General features: G+C 44.4%; 1 protein-coding gene and 1 long non-coding RNA gene across 5 annotated transcripts; one reads left to right on the top strand and one right to left on the bottom strand.

Annotated features, from left to right (window-relative positions):
- The first annotated feature begins 582 nt into the window (after nt 1-582).
- Nucleotides 583-27,516, top strand: LOC102220644 (disintegrin and metalloproteinase domain-containing protein 15-like). Of its 4 annotated transcripts, XM_023330171.1 has the most exons (25): nt 584-1,366; nt 1,947-2,038; nt 8,643-8,719; nt 8,822-8,900; nt 9,005-9,081; nt 11,359-11,566; nt 11,637-11,702; nt 11,899-11,970; nt 12,048-12,217; nt 13,213-13,297; nt 13,362-13,510; nt 15,160-15,337; nt 15,500-15,592; nt 15,686-15,881; nt 16,012-16,120; nt 16,208-16,397; nt 16,657-16,734; nt 17,582-17,693; nt 17,766-17,919; nt 19,189-19,297; nt 20,171-20,239; nt 22,603-22,671; nt 23,492-23,551; nt 23,754-23,902; nt 27,328-27,516. In XM_023330171.1, the coding sequence occupies exons 1-25, from the start codon at nt 1,222-1,224 to the stop codon at nt 27,392-27,394; spliced, it is 2,853 nt and encodes a 950-aa protein (XP_023185939.1). In that variant the 5' UTR covers nt 584-1,221; the 3' UTR covers nt 27,395-27,516. The 4 variants fall into 4 exon arrangements, with proteins under 4 accessions (XP_023185942.1, XP_023185939.1, XP_023185941.1 ...); XM_023330173.1 differs by lacking the exons at nt 23,492-23,551; nt 23,754-23,902; nt 27,328-27,516 and adding an exon at nt 22,772-22,945; XM_023330172.1 differs by lacking the exons at nt 20,171-20,239; nt 22,603-22,671; nt 23,492-23,551 and having other exon boundaries at nt 587-1,366.
- On the bottom strand, nt 25,021-27,066 carry LOC111608018. Its single transcript, XR_002752489.1, has 2 exons — nt 25,957-27,066; nt 25,021-25,344 (listed from the first exon to the last, which is right to left on the bottom strand). It is a non-coding gene; the product is annotated as an uncharacterized LOC111608018 (long non-coding RNA).
- Nucleotides 27,517-27,707: the final 191 nt, after the last annotated feature.

Here is a 27,707-nt window from a genome sequence, read left to right as displayed (position 1 = left end):
CTAAATAGGTGAAGCAGTCACCTATTTATCCTCCACAGCACAAAAGGCTGCATGCAAATTTGCATGTGCTAAGTCTCCCAGATTTCTTTTGCTTACACTTTATGCATGATTTTTTTGAGGTGGATCAACACAATTAATTTGGTTAGTTTATTTCTAAACTGTCATGTTATACCCTCTTAGCTTTATTTCAAAGAGAAACATTACTAATTTCTTTTAGAAAAACCTTTGCATATTTTTTGAAACAGATTCTATGTTTTGCAAACTCTATGTACATTTGGCAAAATGACCTGGATAATGCAGCACAACATCATGGATCAGCTGCAAAAGGTCACATCTCTCCAAAAACACTTCATGTATGCTTCAAAAATAAACTGAAGAGCACTACCTACAGGAGACCTGATCTCCTGCAGGTATCATAGATACCCACCCCCAACATGGACTATTCACATTCCTACCTTCTGGCCTGACGGTCAACGACCACATTTACAATTGAAGAAGGGATGCTAATTTGAGCCATCAGAGTCGTCAGGGTGGACTCCGGCCTTTTGGCCCTGGTGAGCCGATATGGGAAGGACTCGAAAACTGTGCCATCCTTTTCTATACTTTTGATAATATTAGCTAAAAATGATAAACGGAAAGTTTGCGTAAAAATTCTTAAACAGATTAAATTCTGTTTAACAAAAGCTGCTTACGGGCTTTTAACAAATCTCGTAAAGTGTGGGGTGCGTTTATTTTGATGGGTAGCCTTCAGTATGTCCGGTGTGTCGCGCGCAGCTTAACTCAGCGGGATGACGTCTTCGTTAGCTCCCGGTATAAACACGGCTGGTCCTCCTATTCTGAGCCGCCTTCAGCGAGTTTAATTCGCACAGAAAGAAGTTCGTGAGTCCGGACGGAACTACCAGACTGAAACCGAACCGGTTCTGTTGGTCCTTTCCGCAGTTCCTTTCAGATAGGTGCAGTTTTACCAGAAACTACGCAGTTCGGGAACAGGGCGGGAGTCCCACCGTATTAACGGGACCGATAAACGGTCCCGCGGGTAGTCCCGAACCCTGACCCGCTCCGTTCGGTCTTATCGGGCTCTCACTGGGAACAGAGGCGCCATGGAGTCTTGGTGGAGCCCTTCCCGGAGCTCCTACACCGGGAGGTAACCAGAGCGGGACAGGAGAGCCTCGCACGGCGGACAGCGGCAACCTGTTGCCGGTTTCCGGTGACTCAGAGAGGATGAGCGGCGCCGCCGGACCGCCGCTGCCGCTGGTGCTGCTGCTGCTGGGCGGCCGTGCGGCGTTCATGGTCTGCCGGTCCCTGAACGCACCGCAGGACGGAGCGGTTCTGTCTGCGGAGGTCCAGATGGACGCTGCTCTGACCGGTAGGGAGGTTAAAGGTCAAACAATCAGGAAACTACAATGAATAATCAGAACAAACAGATTAATTTACATTTCTATTTTAGTTATTAACTCCATTTTATCCAAAAATGCTAATTTAAGAAACACGTAAATGTTAAATATGCCTGTGGTTTAGATAAATGTTCATATTAATTATTTTGGTTTTATTTAGGTGCTTTGTAATAAATAAAAATATTTTGCCAGTTGGTTGATTTTGTTAAATAAGCATTAGACTGATTTCGTGTTTCTTTCTGGTATCTTGCTTACTAACTTCCAGCTGCTGATGAAACTTTTTCCACAACACTCGTCCTTCCACTCAATTTTCCATGAATGTGTTAGGATGCAGCCCTCTGTGACCAAACAGCTTCTTAAGGTCAACGTCTGCTGGACTTCTGTCCAGTTATGTCGGACAGAAGAGAATATTTGGGTTTTTATCTGCTGGAATGAGTTTCTCCTTTTAACAGCTGGAATAAATTAACTTCTTCATGTTTTTCTGTCGATGTCTTAAAATCCAGATATTTGAATGGGAGTCAGTCAGGGCCTCCGTGTCTCTGTGTCTTTAAGGTGTGGACAGACAGAGACGTCCATTCCTGGAGAAAACTCGTCCCTTCGTCCTGGTGGATGGACAGAGACGGAGTCTGGCTCAAGCTGTGCAGGTTGGCGCTGGTTTTACTGGTTTTACTGGTTTGTTGTTGGGTAAATGCTGAACGTTGACAGATGTTTCCATCGTTGGTGTGTCAGAAAAATCTCAGCTGCATCTTAAAGTCTCCAATCTCAAAACTTTAACAGTAATTCTTATTTATTTACCAAAACTAAAACATTTAGTAGTTTGATTGTTTTATTTCCAAAGATTTCCACCATTTTTCTTTTTGCTAACTCTTACCAAAACAAAAGCTGATTAGATGCCTGGTCTGTTACCATGGTAACCTGATGGGAGGGTCGCCCATGTGGCATTCAAGCACGGCCTGGAAGTCAGACCTTTCAGTGTTCTGCTCTGATCGTTACAGCAAAGACTAATTCTCCAGTTTACAGGTCCGGATCGGCCCGGTTCCGTCAGACGGCGGTTCCGAACGCAATCAGCAACAAAACTAGCGAATTAAAATTCCAGGCCGTGTTATTAAGGGAAAAGTATTTGTTTTAAGTAGCTTTTTTCAGTTGTATCTTTATTTTGTAACAATTCAGGAAGTTTTTGCTTGATTTGCTCTGTAAACAGCGACTCCTCCGTGTTTCTGTAAATTATTGATAATGAGTCAGAGTGATCATTCACACTTTGAGGGATTTATTTTGGCGTTGATGTCGGACCTGCTGGAGTTTGTTCAGCAGGAGGAATCCGCCGCCCTGCGTTCGGGTTTCCTCCCGCTCCACAGACGGGCCGCCGCAGGAAGGAAGCCGCGCTGTTTTCACCCGCAGTTTCCTGCAGGAGCTCCGACATCTGAACACAGGAGGACGGCCGCTTCCTGTGCAGCTGACAGAAACTCTGAGATCATTTCCTGCAGGAACCCCCTCCTGACTCCACCCTGCAGGGAGGAAACGGGGAGTCCAGCAGGAGAAAGTGGGAGCCAACAACCTGGGATTCTGGTGGACTCAGCGGTTTCCCTCCAGACCAGGAGCAAACCGGAAACAGCAACCAGCCAATCAAAACCACAGGATGGAGCCGATGAGAAACTGTTTTTAGGGAAAAAAACGTTGCTTGATTTGTTGCTAATTGCTGATGATGTTTGGAACCACAGTCTGACGGAACCGGGTCGACTTTCTGTAAACTGGAGCTTTAGTCTTGGCATAAATGATCAGAACGCTGAAACGTCTGACTTTTGGGTCGCGTTTGAACGCCACTCGGCCGCTGCAGGGACCGACCGCCAGCCCCTGATTGAACCCACATGTTCCGGTTCTGACAAACATCTGGGATCCAAACTGATGGTTCCCCTTCCCCTACTGGACCCACATCCTGGAGGAAACAGAAACCAGAACCTTCCAACCGGGTTCTGATGCTGACCCGGCTGGGTTCTAACTGGACCGATCAGAGGCTTTCCCTCAGTAACGATCCCACCCGGCCAGCAGCCGAGGTGGAGAAAACAAACACGCCTCGGAGGGGAATTCTGCTGCCCCACCCAGAGCTCTAACTGGGATCTAACTGGGCCGGTTCTGAAGCCAGCAGATAAACACAGACATGGTGGAAGTGAGGAAACGATAGAGCCGACCAATCAGAACCAGAGAGGTTCTGATACTGAACTGGACCAACACATCCACTTTATACACTGTGGTTCAGTCCGGTCCAGTTCAGTCTGGTCTGAACTGGACCGGACTGAACCCGGTCCGGTCCAGGGTCCGGACTGATTCTGTAAAGTCTAGTTCAGTCCAGTCCAGTCTGGTTCTGTCTGCTTCTGTCCGGTCCGGTTCAGTCCAGTCCAGTCTGGTTCTGTCCGGTCCAGTCCAGTCCGATTCAGTCTGGTCCAGTCCAGTCTGGTTCTGTCTGCTTCTGTCCGGTCCGGTTCAGTCCAGTCCAGTCTAGTTCTGTCCGGTCCAGTCTGGTCCAATTCAGTCCTCTTCAATCCGGTCTGGTTCAGTCCGGTCCAGTCCAGTTCTGGTCGCTAACTTGAAATGTAACTAAAAGGACATTTTCTGTATGTTCCCATTTGCAGCCTGTACTGATGTCAGGCTGGAATGTAATATTTAATGAAGTATTTCTACATTCCTGCCTTCATCAGTAATTAGAAAATTATTTGTGTTTCTGTTTCATGTCTGATTATTTCTCACATTTTAATGAAGCTAATTAAGACTTTATCGAGTTTATTTGTAAATCACATTTCATCCACAAGGCAGCTGACAGTTCACATAAAAACCTAAAACCATCATGAAGTCACCAATTATAGAGCCAGCCTTTAAATTTTAAATGCCTATAAATAATCAAACTTGTTCCAGTTATGATCAATCGAAGCAGCTTGATTTAAAGGAACTCAGTGTTTCAGCTGTTCTGGAGTTTTCTAGAAGTTTGTTCCAGATTTGTGGTGCATAGAAGCTGAATGCTGCTTCTCCGTGTTTGGTTCTAGTCCTGGTTCTGATCAGAACCAGAACCAGGAGGTCTGGAAGGTTGATCCAGCAGCAGATCTTTAATCCTGGAAACTTTCTTCGGCTGATAGAAGGCCGACTTTGGAAAGTCTTTAAGTGGCTCTGAAGGTCAGAGGTCATCCTGATCTTTAGTTTCCAGCTGGAAGAACTGAAGCTGTGCATTGACTCTAGATCTATAACTCTAGATCTATAACTCTGGAGTGTTCATCTTTATGTCCAAAGATAACTTCACTTTCTGTTCATCTGGAGAAAGTTTTGGCTCCTCCTTCATTTATCTGTTCTCAGCATCTGATCAGTGATTGGCTGGTTCAGAGTCACCTGGTGACATCATGAAACTAAAGGTGTTCATGTTTAAGAAGCTTCAAATTCTCAGCTGCTCACAGTATAACAGACACCATGTCTCTACGTGTCTCCGTGTGTCTCTACGTGTCTCCGTGTGTCTCTACGAGTCTCTGTGTGTCTCCGTGTGTCTCTACGAGTCTCTGTGTGTCTCTACGAGTCTCCGTGTGTCTCTACGTGTCTCTGTGTGTCTCTACGAGTCTCTGTGTGTCTCTACGAGTCTCCGTGTGTCTCTACGAGTCTCCGTGTGTCTCTACGTGTCTCTACGTGTCTCTGTGTGTCTCTACGAGTCTCCGTGTGTCTCCACGTGTCTCTGTGTGTCTCTACGAGTCTCCGTGTGTCTCTACATGTCTCGGTGTGTCTCTACGTGTCTCTGTGTGTCTATACGAGTCTCCGTGTGTCTCGGTGTGTCTCCGTGTGTCTCTACGTGTCTCCGTGTGTCTATACGAGTCTCCGTGTGTCCCTACGTGTCTCCGTGTGTCTCCACGTGTCTCCGTGTGTCTCCACGTGTCTCCCTGTGTCTCTACGTGTCTCTGTGTGTCTATACGAGTCTCCGTGTGTCTCTACATGTCTCGGTGTGTCTCCACGTGTCTCTACGTGTCTCCGTGTGTCTCCACGTGTCTCCGTGTGTCTCTACGAGTCTCCGTGTATCTCTACATGTCTCCGTGTGTCTCTACGAGTCTCCGTGTGTCTCTACATGTCTCGGTGTGTCTCCGTGTATCTCTACATGTCTCCCTGTGTCTCTACGTGTCTCCGTGTGTCTCTACGAGTCTCTACATGTCTCCACGTGTCTTTACGTGTCTCCGTGTGTCTCTACGTGTCTTCGTGCATCTTTACGTGTCTCCGTGTGTCTCTACGTGTCTTCGTGTGTCTTTACGTGTCTCCACGTGTCTCTACGTGTCTCCACGTGTCTCTACGTGTCTCCGTGTGTCTCTACGTGTCTACGTGTCTCCGTGTGTCTCCACGTGTCTCCGTGTGTCTCTACGTGTCTCCGTGTGTCTCCACGTGTCTCCGTGTGTCTCTACGTGTCTCCGTGTGTCTCTACGTGTGTCTCCACGTGTCTCTACGTGTCTTCGTGCGTCTTTACGTGTCTCCGTGCGTCTCTACGTGTGTCTCCACGTGTCTCTACGTGTCTTCGTGTGTCTCCACGTGTCTCCGTGTGTCTCTACGTGTCTCCGTGTGTCTCTACGTGTGTCTCCACGTGTCTCTACGTGTCTTCGTGCGTCTTTATGTGTCTTCGTGCGTCTTTATGTGTCTCCGTGTGTCTCTACGTGTCTTCGTGTGTCTTTACGTGTCTTCGTGTGTCTCTACGTGTCTCCACGTGTCTCTACGCGTGTCTCCGTGTGTCTCTACGTGTCTCCGTGTGTCTCTACGTGTCTACGTGTCTCCACGTGTCTCCGTGTGTCTCTACGTGTCTCCGTGTGTCTCTACGTGTCTCCGTGTGTCTCTACGTGTGTCTCCACGTGTCTCTACGTGTCTTCGTGCGTCTTTACGTGTCTCCGTGCGTCTCTACGTGTGTCTCTACGTGTCTCCACGTGTCTCCGTGTGTCTCTACGTGTCTCCGTGTCTCCGTGTGTCTCTACGTGTGTCTCCACGTGTCTCTACGTGTCTTCGTGCGTCTTTACGTGTCTCCGTGTGTCTCTACGTGTCTTCGTGTGTCTTTACGTGTCTCCATGTGTCTCTACGTGTCTCCACGTGTCTCTACGCGTGTCTCCGTGTGTCTCTACGTGTCTCCGTGTGTCTCTACGTGTCTACGTGTGTCTCTACGTGTCTACGTGTCTCCGTGTGTCTCCACGTGTCTCCGTGTGTCTCTACGTGTCTCTAGTCCCTCAGTGTCTGTTGGTCCAGCATCGTTTCAGCAGCAGAGTCTCAGTGTGAATCTGAAGCGAAGCTCTCCAACTCCTTCAGCAGGAAGTTGCTTCTCTCTCGGCCGGATCACTTCCTGTGGAGCTGAGAGGAGAAAGCGAGGAGATGCTGGACAGGAAGTAAACGGTCTTCAAAGAGCCGGAGACAGGAAGTCTGATTGGATTGCGGATGCACTCAGTCACGCCCACATCCCAGACGGCCTTAAAGTGATATTTCTATTTTTATCGCTCAGACTTTGTGTTTTCCCTCCAAGCAGCCAGACCAGTGTGTTAACCGGTCTGCTAACTGGTCTGCTGACCGGTCTGCTAACTGGTCTGGACCTGATGTTCTCCACCTGCTTCCTGTCCAGTATCTACCCGTCCTGCTCATTAATCAGCAGATTGATCGGTTTTCTTCTGTGGTTCTAATAAAATGTTGTCGTTCTCCCTCTGGAGCTGAATCTGGGCCGATATTGATATCCGATAATGATGTTATGATCGATAATAACGGATATTTACCAATAATATCTTTATGAGCTTTCCTATAATAACATTTATAGATGCATATTTTAGTAATTTAAACTTTAATCTGCATTAATACGCAGTGGAAACTGTCTTGGCGTGACCTGCAGACGCTAACGCCCACTGCGATAAGGAAACTGAGTTTTCCTAAAATGGCGTCACTAGAATCTACTTTTATTCTCAGGATTCTTTGTGAATTTGGCGCCAGGTTTCTGCATTTATTTCGGATGATCCATATTTTACTTCTAGCATCCTATTGTTCTCGTGTCTCCTCGTTCAGATAAATGAAAACCTGCAGGCGGGTCTGGAGAAGCCAAATCTGACGGAGGAGTATGTTTGCTAATATTGGCTCATTGTGTTTGCAGACAGGGAGGAACCAGTCTGAGAGCTGCACTCCCAGTTTCACCTTTCCAGTTTAATCTGCTCCTCACCAACTAAACCTCAGAGTATCTGAACCTGCAGCTAAAGCAGGAAGTACAGTAACCTGGAAAATACCTGCAGTCCGTCCAGGTGGGTCCGGTGCAGAAAGTTACTGGTTCCAGTTTCTGCTCCAGACAGTATCAGGTGTTTTCCTTTTATATCAAAAATAATTGTTTTACCTTTTCAGTGGGATGATTATTACTTAGCCTCAGTGCGCGGCCTGGTGGCTGTTAATGGCCGAATCCCACTGGAGCGCCAACTGCAACACACTGATGAGCATTAGTGAGCATTAGTGAGCCGTCGAATGAGAGGGTTAAACATGAAGCAACGCTGCAAAAGGTAACACAGACTCACCAGGTAAAGGAGTCTGAAAGCGAAGAGCATCGGTTTGTGAAGCTCCTCAGTGAAGAGGAAGTAACTGCAAGCCGAAGCTTTAAAAAGTAGGGAGTGTTTGTGGCAACAAAGGAACTGGACCCGCAAAAATAAAAGCCACCTGTCTTTAAAATGTTCTGATCTTTCTGAAGCTCCGCTTCCAGGAATTCATCCCAACATGGCTCCTCCATTAACCCTTTAGCAGCGTTTCTACCAGCCCTGCTCTGAGCAGCAGCTCCTCCAATGAGCTCAGCTGAGAAAAGTGGAGAGTAGTAGGAGAAAGTAGCAGAGTGAGGAGTGGACAGTTTGTCCTCCAGCAGCCTAAACCTGCAGCAGCACAGCTACAGAGGTTGCTCAGGATTACCGAAGCTATCAGTTTCATCAGAAAGGAAAGTTCTAAGCCCGGTTCTAAAGGACCCAGAACCTCCAGAACCAAGTCTGCAACTGTAAAAAAAATTGCAATTAAAATCACCTTTGAATAAGTTTGTAAGTCATTAAAAATAAATGTGAATCATTCCTGGGGGCCACAAATGGCCCTGGGCCGCACTTTGGACACCCCTGTCCCAAGGCAACGGCGCTTGTTTCAAAGTGTTCGATGAAACCGCAGCTGGTGTGGCATCAGATTGACCTTTGACCCTTGTTTTGTGGTTGTGGGTTGGCATGTGTTCTGGTTCTGATCCGTTTTGTGTGTTTTCAGGATGGCCATCCCGACAGGATGCTGTGTGAGCTGGAGGTGGGAGGACAGCGCCTCCTGCTGGACCTGGAGAAGAACCAGTAAGTACTGGTACTGTACTGGTCTCGCTACCAGCGTGGTAGCGAGACCAGTACGCTGCCTGTCTGGACCCATTCAGAACCATTAACCCTCTGTTCCCGCAGCAACCTGCTGCCCAGACCGCCCAACATCTTCTTCTACCTCCCCAACGGAACCGGAGTGTCTGTGCCGGCCGAGCCTGTGGTGAGTCAGTGAACACACCGCGGTCCCTTCGGGTTCTCCGGCCCGGTTTGTCCCTTCGGATACACCGACTGTGACTGATGTCGATGTGTTTGTGTCGCCTGTAGACTCACTGCTATTACCACGGCAGCATCCGGGGATTCCCGCGATCCAGAGCAGCTGTGAGCTCCTGCTCCGGACTCCGGTCAGTACCGCCCTGGAGTCTGATCCCAACACAGAGCCAGGGTTCTGTTCCCACGGTTCCCACTCTGTCTGAGGAAATAAAGGGTTTACCTTTTGAAATTTTCCAGGTTTGATTGATGTTAATTCTGAATAATTACTTCTATATGATAAAAAAAGATAACAGCCTCTGCTTTCAGAGGCTGTGTTAGCGGAAATACTGTTTATGATTAGTGCTTTAGCATTAGCTTCCACTAAATACCATGTTAGTGTAGTGCTTTAGCATTAGCTTCCACTAAATACCATGTTAGTGTAGCGCTTTAGCATTAGCCTCCACTAAATACCATGTTAGTGTAGCGCTTTAGCATTAGCTTCCACTAAATACCATGTTAGTGTAGTGCTTTAGCATTAGCTTCCACTAAATACCATGTTAGTGTAGCGCTTTAGCATTAGCTTCCACTAAATACCATGTTAGTGTAGCGCTTTAGCATTAGCTTCCACTAAATACCATGTTAGTGTTGCGCTTTAGCATTAGCTTCCACTAAATACCATGTTAGTGTAGCGCTTTAGCATTAGCCTCCACTAAATACCATGTTAGTGTTGCGCTTTATAATTAGTGGAGCTAACATTTATAATTAGCACTTATAAATGTGGGATTATTAACACCGCTAGCGTTTTAGCTAGTGGTGCCCACCACTGATTAAAGATCAATTCTGGTCTTTATGAATAAAATAATTGAATATTCTAAATGAAAAGTTATGGGGCGTCGTGTTTAAAGGAAAAGTTCTGGTTCTGTGAATAAAATCGTTGCGTTTCTGCGTTCAGCCCTTTGCTGTTGGACTCAGGAAGTTTCTCTGGTTTCCCAACATCGATCCGGTTCTGCTGACACTGCAGAAATCTGCTGACTCATCCACTCTGGCTCGGTTCTGCTGAGTCACTCAGTTTAAGAACCTGCAGGCGGGCCGGCCCAGAACCAGAGTTTTGTTCATCAGCTCTTTGTATTTCTGGGCGTTTTGCATCTCGGTTCTCCTGCAGCTGATCCGATTAGTGAACCTCTGACCTGCAGCAGGATCAGAAGGTTCTGAGGTTTTCGGGCCGGAGCGACTCGGCACAGAGGAAACCGTTACAGATATGATGTGGAGCTTTTTCTGCTCAGCTGGGATTATTCAGATTAGCTGGAAACACAGAAATCCTCAGATAATCCCTCCAACACCAGAACCAAAACCTAGACGGGAACCTCGGCGTTCTGAAACTTCAGCAGCAACGAAAACCCAAATAAAACCAAACTGACTTTAAACTGGAGAAATGTCCTGGATCAGAATAGAAACAGGTTCTGTTGCTCCGCTGACTCAGCAGCAGGTTTAAAGGTTCGCACAAAAACTGTAAAAATCTGTCAACAGAAACAAGTTTAACAATAATAATATACTGTACAGTGAATAGGAATAAAAATAAGGAATGCAGCTGATTCACTTTTCCAAATTTACAGAATGTGTATTAATCATATTAGTGCAGTAATAAGAGAAAATATGTTTTTAAAAGTCACTACGAACAGAGCAGATTGTGCAATTTCTGGTTTGAGAAAGTTTGAACTTCCTCCTTTTCAGCTCCTCAGATATGGGAGTTGATAAGGAGGCTTTGGGGTCAAAGTTCAGGTGTTATTTCAGCCCTGAGATGCTAATCGGCGCCAAAGTTAAACATTCAGAGCAGAAATCCTTCCATTTTATTTATTGTATATATTTGACTTTTTGCACGGGAGTTGCAATATAAATTTCGTTGAATCCTGTTCAATGACAATAAATGCTATCTATCTATCTATCTATCTATCTATCTAGCTAGCTAGCTAGCTAGCTAGCTAGCTAGCTGTTCAGCATCTGGAACCAGAGCGAATATTTGTCCGAACCAAAACTTAAGTAAAAAGAGCCAATCAGAACCAGCCCCGCTGCTCCCACACGCGGCCACCAGGAGGCGCTGTCCAATACACTGCCACCGGGAGGCACTGTCCCACACGCGGCCACCGGGAGGCGCTGTCCGACATGCCACCGGGAGGCACTGTCCCACACGCGGCCACCAGGAGGCGCTGTCCAACAAGCGGCCATCGGGAGGCGCTGTCCGACACACGGCCACCAGGAGGCGCTGTCCGACTGGCCTGAGGAACCAGCCTCTCTGAGGATTTTCTCCTCGGCAGATTTAATCTGATGCTTCCTTCCTGCTGCAGCCTTCGATGGAGGAAATTTAACTCATGAAATCAATCTCCTCTTCTTCTGTGGTGGAATACTTTGATCAACAGCGTTCTTTCCTGCAGCGGTGTAATCGTCCTCAACTCCTCTGTGACCTTGGAGCTGCAGCCAGAGGTCAGGGAGCGGCTGGAGGAGCCGGGAGGAGGAGCAGAGGAGGAGGACGTTCACCTGCTGTTCTCTGCCGGTCCTCTGGAGGGCGCCACCGCAGCGGCGGGCTGCGCTGTGCCGCACGCGCCCGGTTCAGCGTCCTCCACTCACAGCGCCAGCCAGCGGGTGAGCCACCGTTTCTCTGCACGCTCCTGTTGTGACCTCTGACCTCTGACCCCGCTCCGTTTCCCCGCAGACCAAGAGAGACATCCTATCTGAGACCAAACACGTGGAGCTGGTGCTGGTGGCGGACCATCAGGAGGTCAGTGAGGGTCCGACTCAGAGGGTTTCTAAAAAAACTGGAAGATTTCCACGATTTTTTTTTTAGAAAATTTGTGAGATTAATGTCAAGATTCCTTAATTTTTTTCTCCAAATTGTTCGATTTTTGGAGCTCAGAAATTCCTTCGTTTCCTCCAGACATTTTCTAAGATTTTCTAAAATAACATTTTCCGTGCAGTTCCTGAACTACCAGAGGAACAACCAGACCATCGTGTACCGGCTGATGGACGTGGCCAACCAGGTGGACTGGGTGAGTCCCGGTCCGGTTCGGCCCGCTCCGGCCCGCTCCGGTCCGGTCCAACAGAACCGCCCCGCTCTCTGTTTCAGTTCTACCGGCCGCTGAAGGTCCGGGTGGCGCTGACGGGCCTGGAGGTCTGGAGCGACCGCGATAAGATCCGGGTAGAGAGGAGCGCCACCGACACGCTCAACAACTTCCTGGAGTGGAGGAGCAGAGAGCTGCTGCCACGCCTTCGCCATGACAACGCCCAGCTCATCATGTATGCCTTCAAAATAAAAGCTCCTGCTTTATTTACGTCCTCCAGGCTTTGGCGACACCCAGACAGAAGGTTGAAATGTTCCCATCAGGCCTTGAAGTCCTTAAAATTTGAGAATTTAACAACATAAATTCAAAGTCCTGAAAAGTTTTTGAACACAGTCATAAAGAGACACCTTGAAATCCTTGAATGTTTTGGGGTTTTAACGATTCATTTAGTCATCAACTTAAAAATCACCACATTCTGTGTTTTCTTAATGAAAACATTTAAACTTATTTTACTCGATACTAGAAATACATTAAAAAAATTAAAACTAATCACTTTTTAATGACAAATTTGACATTTCGTTACCTAAAAGGAAATAACAGCTAAAAAATCCTTTTAACATCAACATGAGAAGCTGTACAGCGTAGAGCTGATCTGGGATTATTATTGGATTAACAGATTAATAATTGGATGCAAAAGGGGCTTAACTGCAGATTTATTAAGCAGAATATAAACCAGAGGAGACTTAAAAAAGCTTTAATCTGAGTGTGTCATTTGTTCAGCAAATGGGCGTTTTACAGCATTTATATTCCAGTTAATGAATAATCGATTTTCCCATAATTGATTAATCACAATTAATCGTTTTGTCCTTCTGCTTATATGTGGAAAGCTACTAGAGCTAGCTCTCTGTGTACCATCGGTGCCCTGGTGGGTCCTGGAGGTCCGGCATCCTGCAGGTTTTAGTCTCTCGGTTGCTGGTAGTAACAACCGTTTCAGCAGGTCAGTGATCTCTGATGATCCATCACTGGATCCAGGTCCGTTAAACCAGGGAGGAACTGAACCCTGCAGGATGCCGACCCGCCAGGACCCACTGTGGGCTCCACTGCTTTATAAACTCTGTCTTACACACACAAGTTAGAAATATTATATTATTGATTATTGAAGCTACAGTTGGGTTAAACAGACCTTAAAAAGTCCGGTCCAGACCTGAGCACTCTGTCTGACCCGAACAGGGGCGAGTCATTTGACGGTACCACTGTGGGAATGGCGAGCCAGTCCTCCATGTGCTCCAGGGACCGATCCGGAGGTGTCAATGTGGTGAGGCCCGCTCTGCTCCTCCACTTCCTGTCTACTTCCTGTTTGACCCGGCTCTGTTCCTCAGGACCACCTGGTCAGCGTTCTGGGCGTGGCCTCCACCGTCGCCCACGAGCTCGGACACAACCTGGGCATGAGGCACGACACGGCCGAGCGCCGCTGCTCCTGCGACAACGAGCCCCGCCTCGGAGGATGCATCATGGAGCCGTCAACCGGGTCAGAACCAGAACCAAAACCTTCCAATCTAGAGAGGCACTTATTTCACTTCCAATACCGATATCTGTGGTTTACTATCGATCCGATAGACAGGTTGCATGTTACTGTTTACACATGATGGAGGGCAAAAAGCTGATTCTTCTTCTTTCCATGCGTAGCAGCGCCGCCGTAGTAGAACCGTTCACTAAATGAAACCTGGAGATGGAACTATAAAAATTGTTAAAGAATAACTCAAAACCACTCGTATTCCTTATTCTTGCTTTCTGTGTTGGCTACGCTACACACAGACTCATTGCCATAGCAACTGAGAACAACGCCACTAAAGTATCAGGATTCAACATCAAAAACACCCAAACATTTCCTGCGCAAAGAGCAGAACATTCAGTCCATTACAGTTTTATGTTTTCAGGCTTCATGTGTATTCTGCGATTATTAATAAGTGATCACTGTAGTAGGTTAGCTACTGCTGCTATTAGCTACTGCTGCTATTAGCTAAGCTAACACAGCGGTAATAGATCAGCTAATTTAAACACCTGCCCTACCAATGATCTGTCAGAGTTGGTGTGTGGGTTGCCTTATTTTATTTTTTTAATGTACCAAAACACACTGAATTCCACAGCACATCTACATGTTAATTTTGTCATAGTCAAGCTAGTATAACTGGTCTACTTCCCTCTCCCTTGCTGTTTTTTATTAAAACTTCTTCCTGACCTACAGTAGTTATCTGGTTCTTGTAGTGTTGACATTATGTAGCAAAGCACTGCGTCTCTTTTTCTGTCATATTTCACACGTGCATTTAAGATTTAGCGCCTTATGTTGACAGCTAGTTATCAAGCTGGGGAGCCGTTCACAACTTAACTATGTTAACATGACTGTTGTGTTGACAACTTGACAGCTAAAACCAGTGCTTCCACTCTAGAGGGGCATTTATTTCAAGCTGCAACGTGTTGATACAGAAATTAATTGACTTAGAGTTTTTATTTTTAAACAGACACAAATGTACTGATTTTTAAATGTATTTGCTAACTCTGCACCAGCTCACTTTAATACACTAAAAGCTTCACAAGCTGGTCAAATGTGTAAATAAAACTGTAACTTGTTCAGTCAGTGCAGTTACAAGTATAACAGCTAATGTAAAATAAATCATAAACTGAGAATGCAAAAGGCTGAACTCACCTGGTCAGTGAAATAAACTCCAACAAGCTTTCTTTCAAATGCATCAAAGGGCAATTAGAAAGAATAAATATAAAGTAAAATAAATAAAGCATAGAATTAGACTGAATAGATCTGCCCTCATGGATCTGTAACAATGTCTTAATTACTGACCTAGAATTTTTTTTAATGTCGGGACCGATTCAGATATTAACATCAGACCAGTGCACCTCTAGTCCAAATTTGGCAAATCACTATTAGTGCTAACAGCTATTAGTGCTAACAGCTACTAGTGCTAACTGTTAAAACCTCAGCTGATAGGAGGTCAAAGGTCAAATAAACCCTGAAAGTCCTTCCTACAGCTTCAGTTTGATGAGTTTTTGAGCAGGTAGTGCAGAACCTTCCTGTCTGAGTAGGAAGTGTTTACTGACCTGGTGCCCGTGGTTAACAGGATTAGCCTGTCTGATCTCACTGTTCCTGTTCACCTCTGACCTCAGCTTCATGCCAGGCCAGCAGTTCAGCAGCTGCAGCGCCGCAGATCTGTCCGTCAGCCTGCTGCACGGCGGCGGCATGTGTCTGTTCAACGTGCCGCAGCCCGACCGCCTGCTGGGCGGCCCGCGCTGCGGGAACCTGTACGTGGAGAAAGGAGAGGAGTGTGACTGCGGCCTGCTGGAGGTACACACCTGTACACCTTAAATACGCACCTGCACTCCTTAGTATTCTCCTATGCAGCTTAATTATTCACCAGCCCACCTTAATACGTCAGTAATAATTGCATCATTAAATTGTGAATCAGCCTCTGGTTCTTCCTGCTGATGCTGCGCTCTGATTGGTCAGGAGTGTGATGACCCGTGCTGTAACGCCTCCACCTGCCAGCTGGCTCCTGGAGCTCAGTGCTCCTCAGACGGTATCTGCTGTGAGGACTGTAAGGTGAGCCGGGCTCCAGGTCCACAAATAAAACTTGTCTGGTTCAACCAGAATCTTGCTAACGCTTCTTCTTCTTCTTCTTCTTCTTGGGTTCAGCTGCGCGCAGCGGGCTCAGTGTGCCGTGAGCCGCTGGGAGAGTGTGACCTACCTGAGTACTGCACAGGCTCCTCCCCTCACTGCCCCCCCAATGTGTTCCTGCAGAACGGAGAGGCCTGCCGGAACGGCGCCTCCTACTGCTATGGAGGAGTCTGCGCCGATATGGATTCCCAGTGCCAGATGCTGTGGGGAACCAGTAAGAAAACCAGTTCAGAGTGACTCCATTATAAGTAGCAGCTTCAATCTTAACCCAGTTGGTCCTGGTTCTGGTGTTAGCATTAGCAACTTGCATCTGAACCCAGTTGGTCCTGGTTCTGTGTGTCCAGATGCCAGCAGCGCTCCAGCCTTGTGCTTCTCATCCGTCAACAAACAGGGAAATAAATATGGAAACTGTGGTCAGCGGGCCAACGGCTCTTACATCCCCTGTGCCAACCCGTGAGTAAACGCTGATCTGCTCAGCCTACAAATCCCACGATGCCTCAGTGTTCCGGGTTCATCCGTCTGTGTCTCTTGTTGCTTCAGAGACGTTCTGTGCGGCAGGATCCAGTGTCAGGGCGGGACAGAGCGCCCCCTGCTGGGCAGCATCGCCCAGATCCTGACCGTTCGCTTCAACCATAGCGACCTGGTCTGCAGAGGGACGTTCTTCCACCTGGACGACGACGTGTCCGACCCGGCCACCGTGGCCCAGGGCACTGCCTGCGGGCCCGGCAAGGTCAGAGGGCACTTCCTCCCCGCTCAGCCAATCAGGCATCATCTTAGATCTGATTGGCCTACAGGCTAACTTGTTTCTACTGGTTCAGGTTTTCTTTCTCATTCAGCCTTAAAAAGTTACATTTAGTGATGAGAAGTGAGTTTTCTACAGTATTAAAATGTAGTTTATGATAGAGATGCTTTTTTTGCGTGTAGTAATAACAAGAATAACATTTATTCTTATTATTAATAATATCATTATTCCCTGTGTGTGTTTGTAGGCTTGTTTGAATCAGAAATGTGAGGATGCGTCCGTGTTTGGTGTGGAAGAATGTCGCAGGAAGTGCAGCGGTCATGGAGTGAGTCACATCATTTCAGGCTTCAAAGTAAAATAATTCAATAAAAAAAAAACATTACAAAACAGTAAAACCAAATACATGCACGAACCATCTGTTTTTTATTAATGCTAACCTTAAATCACCACAGAGTCCTGATTTAATTAGCAGCGACTCCTGAAAACCTGCAGAACAGAAAATACATAAAAACCTGAAATCAGTTAATTAACATCAAATTAATTCACTCTTATTAAATATATTTTGATATGTTTTTAATTAAGGCAATTTTGATATTATTTGCATTTTTTTATACTTTAAAACTAAATATTTATACTTTTACTCTCTTTTCATTCAGTTTTTATACGTTATTTAAAAATTAAATAAACCAATAAATAAAGGAGCAAATAATATCAAAACCTTCTAAAATCAAAACACGTTGATTTATAATTAAAATGGACCATTAATATATTTATTTTACATGAGTGAATTAATTAAAGACAGATTGTCTTTATTAAGGCAGATTAAATATTATATTCTATAATAAATAAATGTTTAATCTAGTTTGTATCAAGTATTTTAGGATCTAAACAGTTTTTAAAGTGTTTATTATTTTTTTATAATGTAAAAAACATCCAGATCTTCAGGAAAAAATATTTAATATTATTTATAGATTTATATTTATATATATTTATAGATTGTTTATAACGTCTGATTTTATGGAAACTGGAAGGAAACGAGTTTGGATTTTTTCTTTTTGGACCTCGGAGTAAATCTGGATTTTTAATAAAAAAATGTTTGGCTGCATCAGTAATGACCTGGTGGAGTCCAGCTGGCCGTCATGTGATCGGCGGTTCCTGTCTACCTGTCTCAGGTGTGTAACAGCAACAGGAAGTGCCACTGCGACGCCGGCTGGGCTCCTCCTGACTGCAGGTTCTCTGGACGCGGCGGCAGCGTCGACAGCGGCCCGGCCGCCGCCGCTGCAGGTGCTTCCCCCTCAGAACCAGAACCAGAACCGGCTCCGGTTCCGCCGCTGACCCGCCTGTTTCTGTGCTCAGAGTCCGATCCGGTCCGGGTCGCCCTGCTCCTCATCTTCTTCTTCATCCTGCCTGTGGTGCTCCTCTTCCTCGCTCTGCGCTTCCCCCGATTCCGCCGGACGCTCTGCTGCCTCGGACCCAACAGCCCGTTCCACAAGGCCCGGCAGCACAACCGGTACCGCCGACCCAACACACACACCCCCACACACACACACAGACTTCATGCATAACTCTGCTCTTACCCACAATGCAGTGTGGCTGACTCTGAGCTGTGGGGTTTGGAGTTTGAACCCGCCCACATCTGCAGGTACTGCTGGACCTGCCGGGTTCTGCTCAGCAGATGGTTCTGTAGGCTCAGTGGTTGTCTGGAGTATCTGTGAGCGCTCAGTATCCTACCAGCTGTCAGGCTCCAGTTTCCCTTAAAAAAACAGAATTGTTTGAATTTACTGCAGAATTTCTCTAATCCATGCGGGTTCATATATTTACATACAGACCTCGTGATAAGTTGGACTGAAGGAAAGTCTGGTAACTTTATTTGAATAAATTGATGTGATCATCATGATAAATATAAATACACATTAACATGAATCCAACATGTAACAAACTGATCAAATTGGTTTGTTTTATTGATGATTTAACCAAATTAAAGGGGGTCAAAGTGTATTGAATTGAGATGTTGTACCGAGTTACACCACAAGGTGGCGGTGCTTCCCCTGCTCTGCCAGTCTTAGACCAGTAAAGTCTCCATCTCATTTTAGCTTAGTTCCAGGTTGCTAACGTTCACCAAACACATGGATGGAAATGATTCCCTTAAAGTTTTTAGCGTCTAACATTTGTTATTCCATCGCCCGGTCGTATGTAATCGATGTTTTCAGAGTGAAGTAACTGTTACGTCTGTTAGCATTTCGCCGCTAACATGGTAGTTGCACTGCTAGCTTAGCAGCTAATGTCTAAACTGTTAGCAGTGATTGTAGCGATCCAGAAATAAATTTTGAACACCTCACTGTTTGAATTTATTCATAATAGTATAATAATATATCAGATTAGGTTTTGTTTTTCTAAGTTTGCTGGTAACATACTGACTGCTCAGACATACTCGCTCCAACCCACCGGTCTGTGCTTTTAAATCTTCACCTCCCTCACTGATGTGATCACACCTGCTGTATATCCACTTAAAGCTGCACTCACAAACATCCCAGTATGGATCCTGATCAGAGCAGAGGGGATTCTGGGTAATGAAGTCCTCAGTGTTGAGCCCTTCAGTGCAGCTTTAAGTTCCTTCAGAGATCTGAGGATGAACCTGTAGCCAGGTAGTTAGCTGATGTTGTGTTTCCTGCTAAACTAACAATATTAAACCCAGAGCGGATCCGGAACGGTGCCGGTTCCGGCACCACTTCCTGACCGCCACGGTGTAACCATGACAACCGTCCTCCATGTTGCCCAGAACGCCGGCGACAGAGCGAGTAGACGGTCGCAACGGAGAGCAGGTCCGACCGCTACGATACCACCTGAACCCGCAGTCCGACGTCGCGCCGGCGCCGCCCCACAAAGAGGTAACCATGACAACGGCACCACACACTGAGCGCTGGCTAGAGGAAAGAGTCTGGGGTTCATGACCTTAAACCGGAAGCAGAATGTCTTCAGGTTCTGGTCCTGTTGGGTCCATTTCCACAGAGACTCAGCAGAACTGTACCGGGTACCACCAGCAGGGGGTGTAGTTCGCCTTCACCATGCTGATTTAAGCAGCAGTGAACAGTGGAACCGTTTTTCTCTCCTGATTGGTTTGGGTTCGGTCTCCATGGTAACCAGGTGTTTCATTTCTGCTCCAGGTTACAGGTGGGTCAGTAAGACCATCGTTTTATCAACGTTAGCTTCCTGCTGGATTCAGATACGTTGCTATGGAGACGGTCATAAACATGCAGCTGTCAGTTTGTTTCCAGTATGTCTGAAACGATTAATCTGATTAATCGCTTATTGAGATAGTTGTTAACTTAGTGATCGATTAATCTTTAACTGGAGTACAAACTGAAAGAACAATAGATCTAAAACTGTACAAAAATATAAACATTTTTAATAAATGTGTTCTACCCAGAACTCCATCATTATTTATTATTCCTGTGAGGAAAAGAAAAACCTCCAACTGTCACACAGAGCCAAACAGCAATAGCTTCAGTTTATTGATCCATCAGTTTCTGATCAGGGCTCTTAAAGGTAAATAATGAAAACTTTGCTGATGTGAGACCGTCATGTTTGGAGCAGGAGAGCAAAACTGATAAAGGAAGAGAAATGAGCCCCTCTGATTGGTCGGATTTGAGGCTCCTGGTCGTGGGAGAAAGTGAAACGACAAAGCGGCGTCTGCTTCCCCTCCTCTTTTATTAACGCTGCTGCTGCTGTCTGCCTCTGCTTCCTGTTTTCTCTCCAATCAGGTTCATGACAGGCCTGCTCCTCCCACTAAGCCCCTCCCCCCCGACCCCGCCCTAACACCCCCGCAGCAGGTAACCAACACCTGGCCGTTCGGTGTGTCTGTGCGTCCTGCTGCATCTCAGCTGCTGCTCTGTAGTTTGTGGCTTGTCGTCTCGGTCCAGACGTCTGTGTCGTTTTCATGTGGGATTGTTTATGAAATTATGGGAAAACGCCTATTTTTCTATATCAACCAAAGACTTTCAACAGCTGAAATAGTTTAATTTTTTATAATTTAACTTGAGAAAAGCAGAATATTAGTTGATATAAAACATTTAGCAGCTCAAACGTTTCACCTGCATCCATCTTGTTTTCCACCGTCTGAGAAACATGAATAGATGTCAGAAACTTTGGTTGGTTTGGATGTTTTTGTGTTTAATCAGGTTATGTTCATCTGATCTGAACATTTATTTCATGATCGGAAGGTTTGAAGAACAGTTTGATTTTAACGATTATTGAATGAATCAGTTCATTTCTGCAGTAGAAGGAACTGAACTTTGTCTCTTGGTTCTTCATGTTTCATCCAAAAAGTTTCTACCGATCTGAACATGGCCGGAAATAGAACGTTTATTATCTGCAGTCAGAACAATCACACCAATGGGGCCAGTAAGGTCACTGATGGGTCATTAGTGCTGCTAATGGGGCCCGTCATGTCCTGATTAGCATGGAAGGCTAACAGAGATGTTAGCCTAACAGGAGCTAATGGGGCAATAATTTCACAAATGGGCCAATTAGACCTAATGGGGTCGTAAAGGTCAATAATGGGACAGCTAAGGTCACCACGGGGTCATTAATGGGGCCGTTACGTCACTAATAGGTCAATAAAGTTCATTAATCATTTAAGTTTAAGTTTATTTATATGGTACATTTAAGCAACAAGGCAGTTCAAAATGCTTTACATCATAAAAACACAAAAATAAAAGAAATCAATCATTAACTTGACTTTTTCTGGTCACATGGTGTGACTGACTCACCAGGTACCAAGTTCATTACATCACACTGATGGGGCCCCTGGGGTCAGTACTGGGCCCCAGAGTCAGAGCTGCAGTGTTAGAAAGGTTTAACCACTGCAGCGTTTCTAACGAATCAAGAGGAGAAGTTCAGTTTCCTGAATCAGTTATTTACTGAATCAGTTTAGTGAATCAGTTTACTGAATCAGTTATTTACTGAATCAGTTTAGTGAATCAGTTTACTGAATCAGTTATTTACTGAATCAGTTATTTACTGAATCAGTTTAGTGAATCAGTTATTTACTGAATCAGTTATTTACTGAATCAGTTTAGTGAATCAGTTATTTACTGAATCAGTTTAGTGAATCCGTTTATTTACTGAATCAGTTTACTGAATCAGTTATTTACTGAATCAGTTTACTGAATCAGTTATTTACTGAATCAGTTTAGTGAATCAGTTATTTACTGAATCAGTTTAGTGAATCAGTTATTTACTGAATCAGTTATTTACTGAATCAGTTTAGTGAATCAGTTGTTTACTGAATCAGTTATTTACTGAATCAGTTTAGTGAATCAGTTATTTACTGAATCAGTTTACTGAATCAGTTATTTACTGAATCAGTTTACTGAATCAGTTATTTACTGAATCAGTTTAGTGAATCAGTTATTTACTGAATCAGTTTAGTGAATCAGTTATTTACTGAATCAGTTATTTACTGAATCAGTTTAGTGAATCAGTTGTTTACTGAATCAGTTATTTACTGAATCAGTTTAGTGAATCAGTTATTTACTGAATCAGTTTAGTGAATCAGTTATTTACTGAATCAGTTTAGTGAATCCGTTTATTTACTGAATCAGTTTACTGAATCAGTTATTTACTGAATCAGTTTAGTGAATCAGTTATTTACTGAATCAGTTTACTGAATCAGTTATTTACTGAATCAGTTTACTGAATCAGTTATTTACTGAATCAGTTTAGTGAATCAGTTATTTACTGAATCAGTTTACTGAATCAGTTATTTACTGAATCAGTTTACTGAATCAGTTATTTACTGAATCAGTTTAGTGAATCAGTTATTTACTGAATCAGTTTAGTGAATCAGTTATTTACTGAATCAGTTATTTACTGAATCAGTTTAGTGAATCCGTTTATTTACTGAATCTATTTACTGAATCAGTTTAGTGAATCAGTTATTTACCGAATCAGTTATTTACTGAATCAGTTTAGTGAATCAGTTATTTACTGAATCAGTTTGTGGCTCTCTGATGCAATCGATGCTCAGAACTCGATCGGTTCAGGAACTTTACAGAATCCAGAAACTTTAAATAGATTTTCACTGAACGGATCTAGAAATAAACTCTGTGTCGGTGAGAGTAACTGCTCCTTTATCTTCCTCCTCCTGACCTTTGACCTGCTCTTCTTCTTGCTTTCATTTCTGCTGCTTCAGCTGGTTAAAGCACGACCAGCTGCCCCCACCAAGCCTCTGCCCCCTGACCCCGTCGCCCCCGGCAACCAGGTAGGCTCACCTGCAGCCTACCCGTCTGACTCGCCGCTTTACATCCAGGCTGCTTAACGTTTTATTTTTTTATTATTTTTATTTTCCTGTATTTAACCAGGTAAACCCGGTTGAGATCTAGATCTCATTTTCAAGAGGGACCTGAGCAGAAAGTCTGCAAACAGCAGCCTGGTTACAAGATAAAACTATTGTTAATCTTACTAATATTATAAAGCCACACATTTACATTTATTCATAGAGTTCTCTATTCTCTCTTTTTTAGCTGTTTATTTGCTTTTTTGTTTTTCACATTTTTCTGTTTGGCTTTTTCTAAGACATTATTTTAGCATTAATTTATTTACTCATTTATTTTGATTTATTTTAACATGATGAAACAAAATGCACTTAGAAAAGAATTTAATTTAAAATCTTACATAAATACAGAATAAACGCAAGAAATTATTTTTCATTTTCTGATCTATTTATGGACTAGTCAAATTTACATCCTTTTTTGTTTTAATTTATTTTAGTTTTGATTTCCACAATTTCTTTTTTCCAAAACATTACACCAACTTTATTTCTTTATTTTCACCCGGCTGGAAATAAAATGCAGACATAGAGAAATAGTAACAAATGATTTAAAATCAAACAATATTAATAAATAAAACGGACTAAATGCTAAACTAACGATTATTATTTATTTTGAGTTTTCAGTCTCAGTTTTAACAACCAGTCTCTGTTGCTATGGGAACGGCTCTTCGGACCGACCCGGTTCTGTATGCATGCAGCCTTTCCATCTTCATCTTCGCTCTTCTCCTCTTCCTCCTCACTAACCTTTCAGCCGCCGACGAGCCGACCTGCCCCGCCCAACAAGCCCCTCCCCCCTGACCCACCAGCACAGGTACGCCGCTCTGATTGGCCGGACTGGATCATGTGATCATGGTAGACTCTAGAGGTTCAAGTCTGATTGATGGATTTGAATGAGATGTACAGTAGTTGCCATGGCAACAGCTTTAATATCTAGTGAACCAATCAGCAGTTAGTCAATCATCTGCTTTGTGAACGTTTTTCTGATCCGGTCTCAAACTTCTTCCTGTCTTCAGGTTTCTGTTCCACTAAAGCCCATCGTACCCAGGAAGCCCCGCCCACTGGCTCCGCCCACTCAGCCTTTCCACCAATCAGAGAGCGGCTACGCCTCCAGCACCAAGCCGGCTGCGCAGGGCGCCGTGGCGCCTGCAGCAGGTCCTCACAGGTACCCATAATCCACCTGGACATCATCCTGCAGCTGCCACTGCTGACAGGTGTCGTGGAAAGTCCAAATGTCCAACAGGAGACCGACAGTCGTCCCCTGAATGTAAATGTTCCATCAGTTCTCTGGTGTAAAATACAAAATTAGGATCAACAGACACTTCAGAGCCTGGAGGTGATGAAGGTCTTCATTATCTTCATCTTCTTCATCTTCTTGATTCTCTCGGTCTCTTTCATCAGCTGGTTTTGTAGGAGGGACATCATCCGGTCCATGGAGGACAGGTTTGATGAGTTGAGGTCAGAGGTCAGATGCACTGCAGCGAGGCTCAGACAGAAGGAAAGAGAAGAAACAAGTAGAAATTGATTAGGCTTGTTTTGTAGTTTTCCTTGTTTTTTTATACATAAGTATTTATGAATATTATTTTAACCTTTTGCTTGATCATCAGAGAAACCTGAGGGAAACTGTTTGTTCAGCTCTCTGAGCTGCTGGTAGTAAGAAAAGGTCTCTTATAAATAAAATTAATGATTGATCCTTTTAAGAAATAAAATAATTATTATAATTTAAAATAATGAAATAATTTTGTTTATTCAAAGAGAAAAAGACACATTTTGTTTAAAATGTTAAGGCCTGTAATTTAGTAAGAAAGATTTTATATTCAGCATTTTTATTCTTTATTTGTTCCCCTGCTTTTCTTTTTCAATATTTATTATCATATAGTCAAACATTTCCCCCTGAGGAGGAGATTGCGTTCTGGAACCATGTAGACCCGTTTCTTCTTGAATCAGGTGGGATTTCCTCTTTAGACTGCAAACGTCTTCGCAGAATCCAACAGATCAGCTTTGTGGTCGCTCTGCCTCTTACTCCTTTAAGAGGGTCTTTATTTCCGATAAAGGTCTTTAGGATTCTCTAAAGGTTTAGTTCCCCTAATTTAGAAAACCAAAACTCAAGAAAATACCTGCCTTATTCACCGATAAGGACTTTAACTAGGACCTTCAGGCTAGAAACCCGTGGTTCCCTTTATTTCTTTATTTCCCTCGGCCTAAAACCGGTTGTCGGGGGGAGATTCACCCCCCACTTATGTTTTTTATTATTTTTTCTGTTTATTTTATATATTTTTATTTCATTTTTTATTATTTTCCTTTGGGACTTTAACCCAACTTTAACACCGTCAATCTCTATTCCCCAGGGTGAAAGGTTTATCGGGTCCTTAGCTATTTTAGATTTAATAATTTAGAATTTGTAAAATTAATTTGTTAGCCTGAGTGAGTTTCCCACCTGATAACTGGTTTTGAGTTCGTTGATCCCAGTGCTGGAGCCATGGAGCCGACCAACAGCCCTCCTCTCTTAAATCGAGCTTTGAGGCTGGAGTTTAGTCCAGGTCGGCCAAACGATGTTCGTCGACGTCCTCGGATGTCCAGTCGAGGGATCCGGGTCACGGCACCAAACTGTCGTGGAAAAAAACTATTTCCAATCACTGTACAGGTAAAATCACTCAATCAGGTTTATTCATATACTGTGAACAATACAGAGACAATCAGTAATGAAGCAGGTCTGGATGAAAAGCTGCCAGGCAGAGAAACACATGAGTTTTATACCAAAGATAAAGAATTAAAACAAAGGAGAGACAGTCTGGTTCTGATGCAGCTGCAGAAAACAACTTCCAACCTTCTACATGGAACCAAATAGTTCTTATAGTGAAGAGTTCACAATCATTCATATAACATGACTAGCAGATGTGACCTTAATGTAATTTTTCCATCACACAGGTTTTCTAAGATGTTCTAATGTTTTACCCTCATCAAAAACAAACCTGAAGTGTTGCATTCTGGGATGACTTCTGGAGGCGGAGCTTCAGAAAGAGCAGGAGTTTTTAAAAAGACAGAGGCCCAGTTTCAAAGCGTTAAGTCAGGAAGTCAAATGTCTTCAGTCACATTTAATTTGGGTTTTATGTATCAACTGAAGGTCACACAGTTATTTGATTGTGTTTAAAATGGCACCGTGTGCCTGGAAACACGACACTGGCCCTTTAAATATTTCCACATAAATGTCAAACAGACCTTCTGTCTCCAGGCTGCTCAGAATTTGTCGCCCGTCCATTTCTGCCTATCACATCGTGGTTCTAACTGGGCCGGTTCTGGAAGAGACGGTTTCAGTCCGAAGATGGTTCTGGTCTGGAGTGGAAGGATCTTCCTGTTGGGAAACATCAACAAGTTCAGGAACGTTTCCATCAGGTCTTGGTGTCAAGTCAGACATAACTGAACCCACAGAAATCAGATTTATTGATATTTTTTAGATTTTTCAAGGCCACCATGGTTTCAATGAAAACTTATTTTTGCCCTAAAACGGTGAATGTTTGGAGTCGAATCATAACCGACATATTTTGAATCATACGAATCTTTTTTTTTTTTTGATCTTGTGCTTTCAATTGATTCAATTCTGATTTTAAAAAATGGCCACCAGGATTGAAATGGAAAAGGTTTGTTTTTTAATAAAGTCAGCAGCAGTTATTAGCGACAGCTAACCAAAAGGTTGGGTTACTAACCACTAATTTGCTAGATGAGAATCTCAGCTCTGCTAAAAACAAAATGTTTAAAAAATGTACGGAAGCTAACGCTACATCGCGAAACACAGAAGTAGCAAAAGCTAACAGTAAAATAAAAATTCCCAGAAGCTAATGGTAAACAGCTACCATTAGCTGTATCCTCGCTGTAACGCGGTCGGTTCAGCTTCACGGTCTCGCTGCTTCGCGGAGTTTTTTGTGCAGTTTTTTGTTTTTACAGTGCATTGTGTTCTGCGTCCTGATTGGCTAAACAATCTCCGCGCTCCTGCTCTACCTGTGTGCCAATAACGTTACGCTATTTAAAGATACGTAATACAACTTGGCAAATTTTGGTAAATATTTCTGCCCAGAAGAAAAAATAGCGACAACAGCTACCGATAATAACAACGTTGTTCTTTGGAAAAAACTCACCGCCACCTCAGGCTTCAGGAGAAAAGGCCAGTAGAGGGCGCAGTCAGGCCGCGGCGTCAGTCAGAGGATCAGAGAAACACGCCAGTCACAATTTGTCCTGCTGTGATTCGTATTGATAATTCAAATGATTATTTTACTGTAGTTGTTTGTAAGAAAGCGTTACATTTGTTCAAAAAAATGCTTAGGCCTGAAAACAGTTTTTGTTCTTTGGTTTTAATGTAGGATATTTAATTATGCTGCATAATAATTGTAAAAAATAAAAGTACCTACTTCACGGATTTCGCCGATCACTGGTTCTTATTGGAACCCAACCCAAAAAACGATGGTTCACTGTATATATAACAATAGCAGACGCTAACGCGAAACCAATAAAACATTAAATTAGCAGAAGCTAACACTAAACTCCTAAATAAATGAGCAGAAGCTATTGCTAAGCAGCTAAACTCTCTGTTTGCAGACGACCTCCTCTTCGTCCGAGTCGGCCGCCGGTTCCACCAAAGTTCGAGTCGTCGCCTCCGCTTTAACCCCAGAGGCGCCGAGCTGCTGCTGGACGGAGCGGCCGAAGGTGATGATGAAGATGACTTCCTGTCATCGGATCCGGTCCTGCAGGAACTCCAGCTGGAATCCGACCGCCTCTCAGTGCCTTGCTCAGCAGCGTCACACAAACATTCTGGGTCCAAACCTGCTGCTGGTGGCCTTACAGCGCCCCCTGCTGGCACCACAGGATTCTGTGCCTTGCTCATGGACGCACTGGACAGAAATCAAAGCTGGGGTCAAAGTTCAGACGGTAGAGTTGGAGGATCAACGCAGTGTCTGATTGGACGGAGGAGGAACCAA

The sequence above is a fragment of the Xiphophorus maculatus genome, chromosome 3 (genome assembly GCF_002775205.1).
Source record: "Xiphophorus maculatus strain JP 163 A chromosome 3, X_maculatus-5.0-male, whole genome shotgun sequence".
NCBI classification, from domain to species: domain Eukaryota; kingdom Metazoa; phylum Chordata; class Actinopteri; order Cyprinodontiformes; family Poeciliidae; genus Xiphophorus; species Xiphophorus maculatus.
Note: the sequence above shows the minus strand (reverse complement) of the source record. Positions and strands in the feature narration are given on the sequence as shown.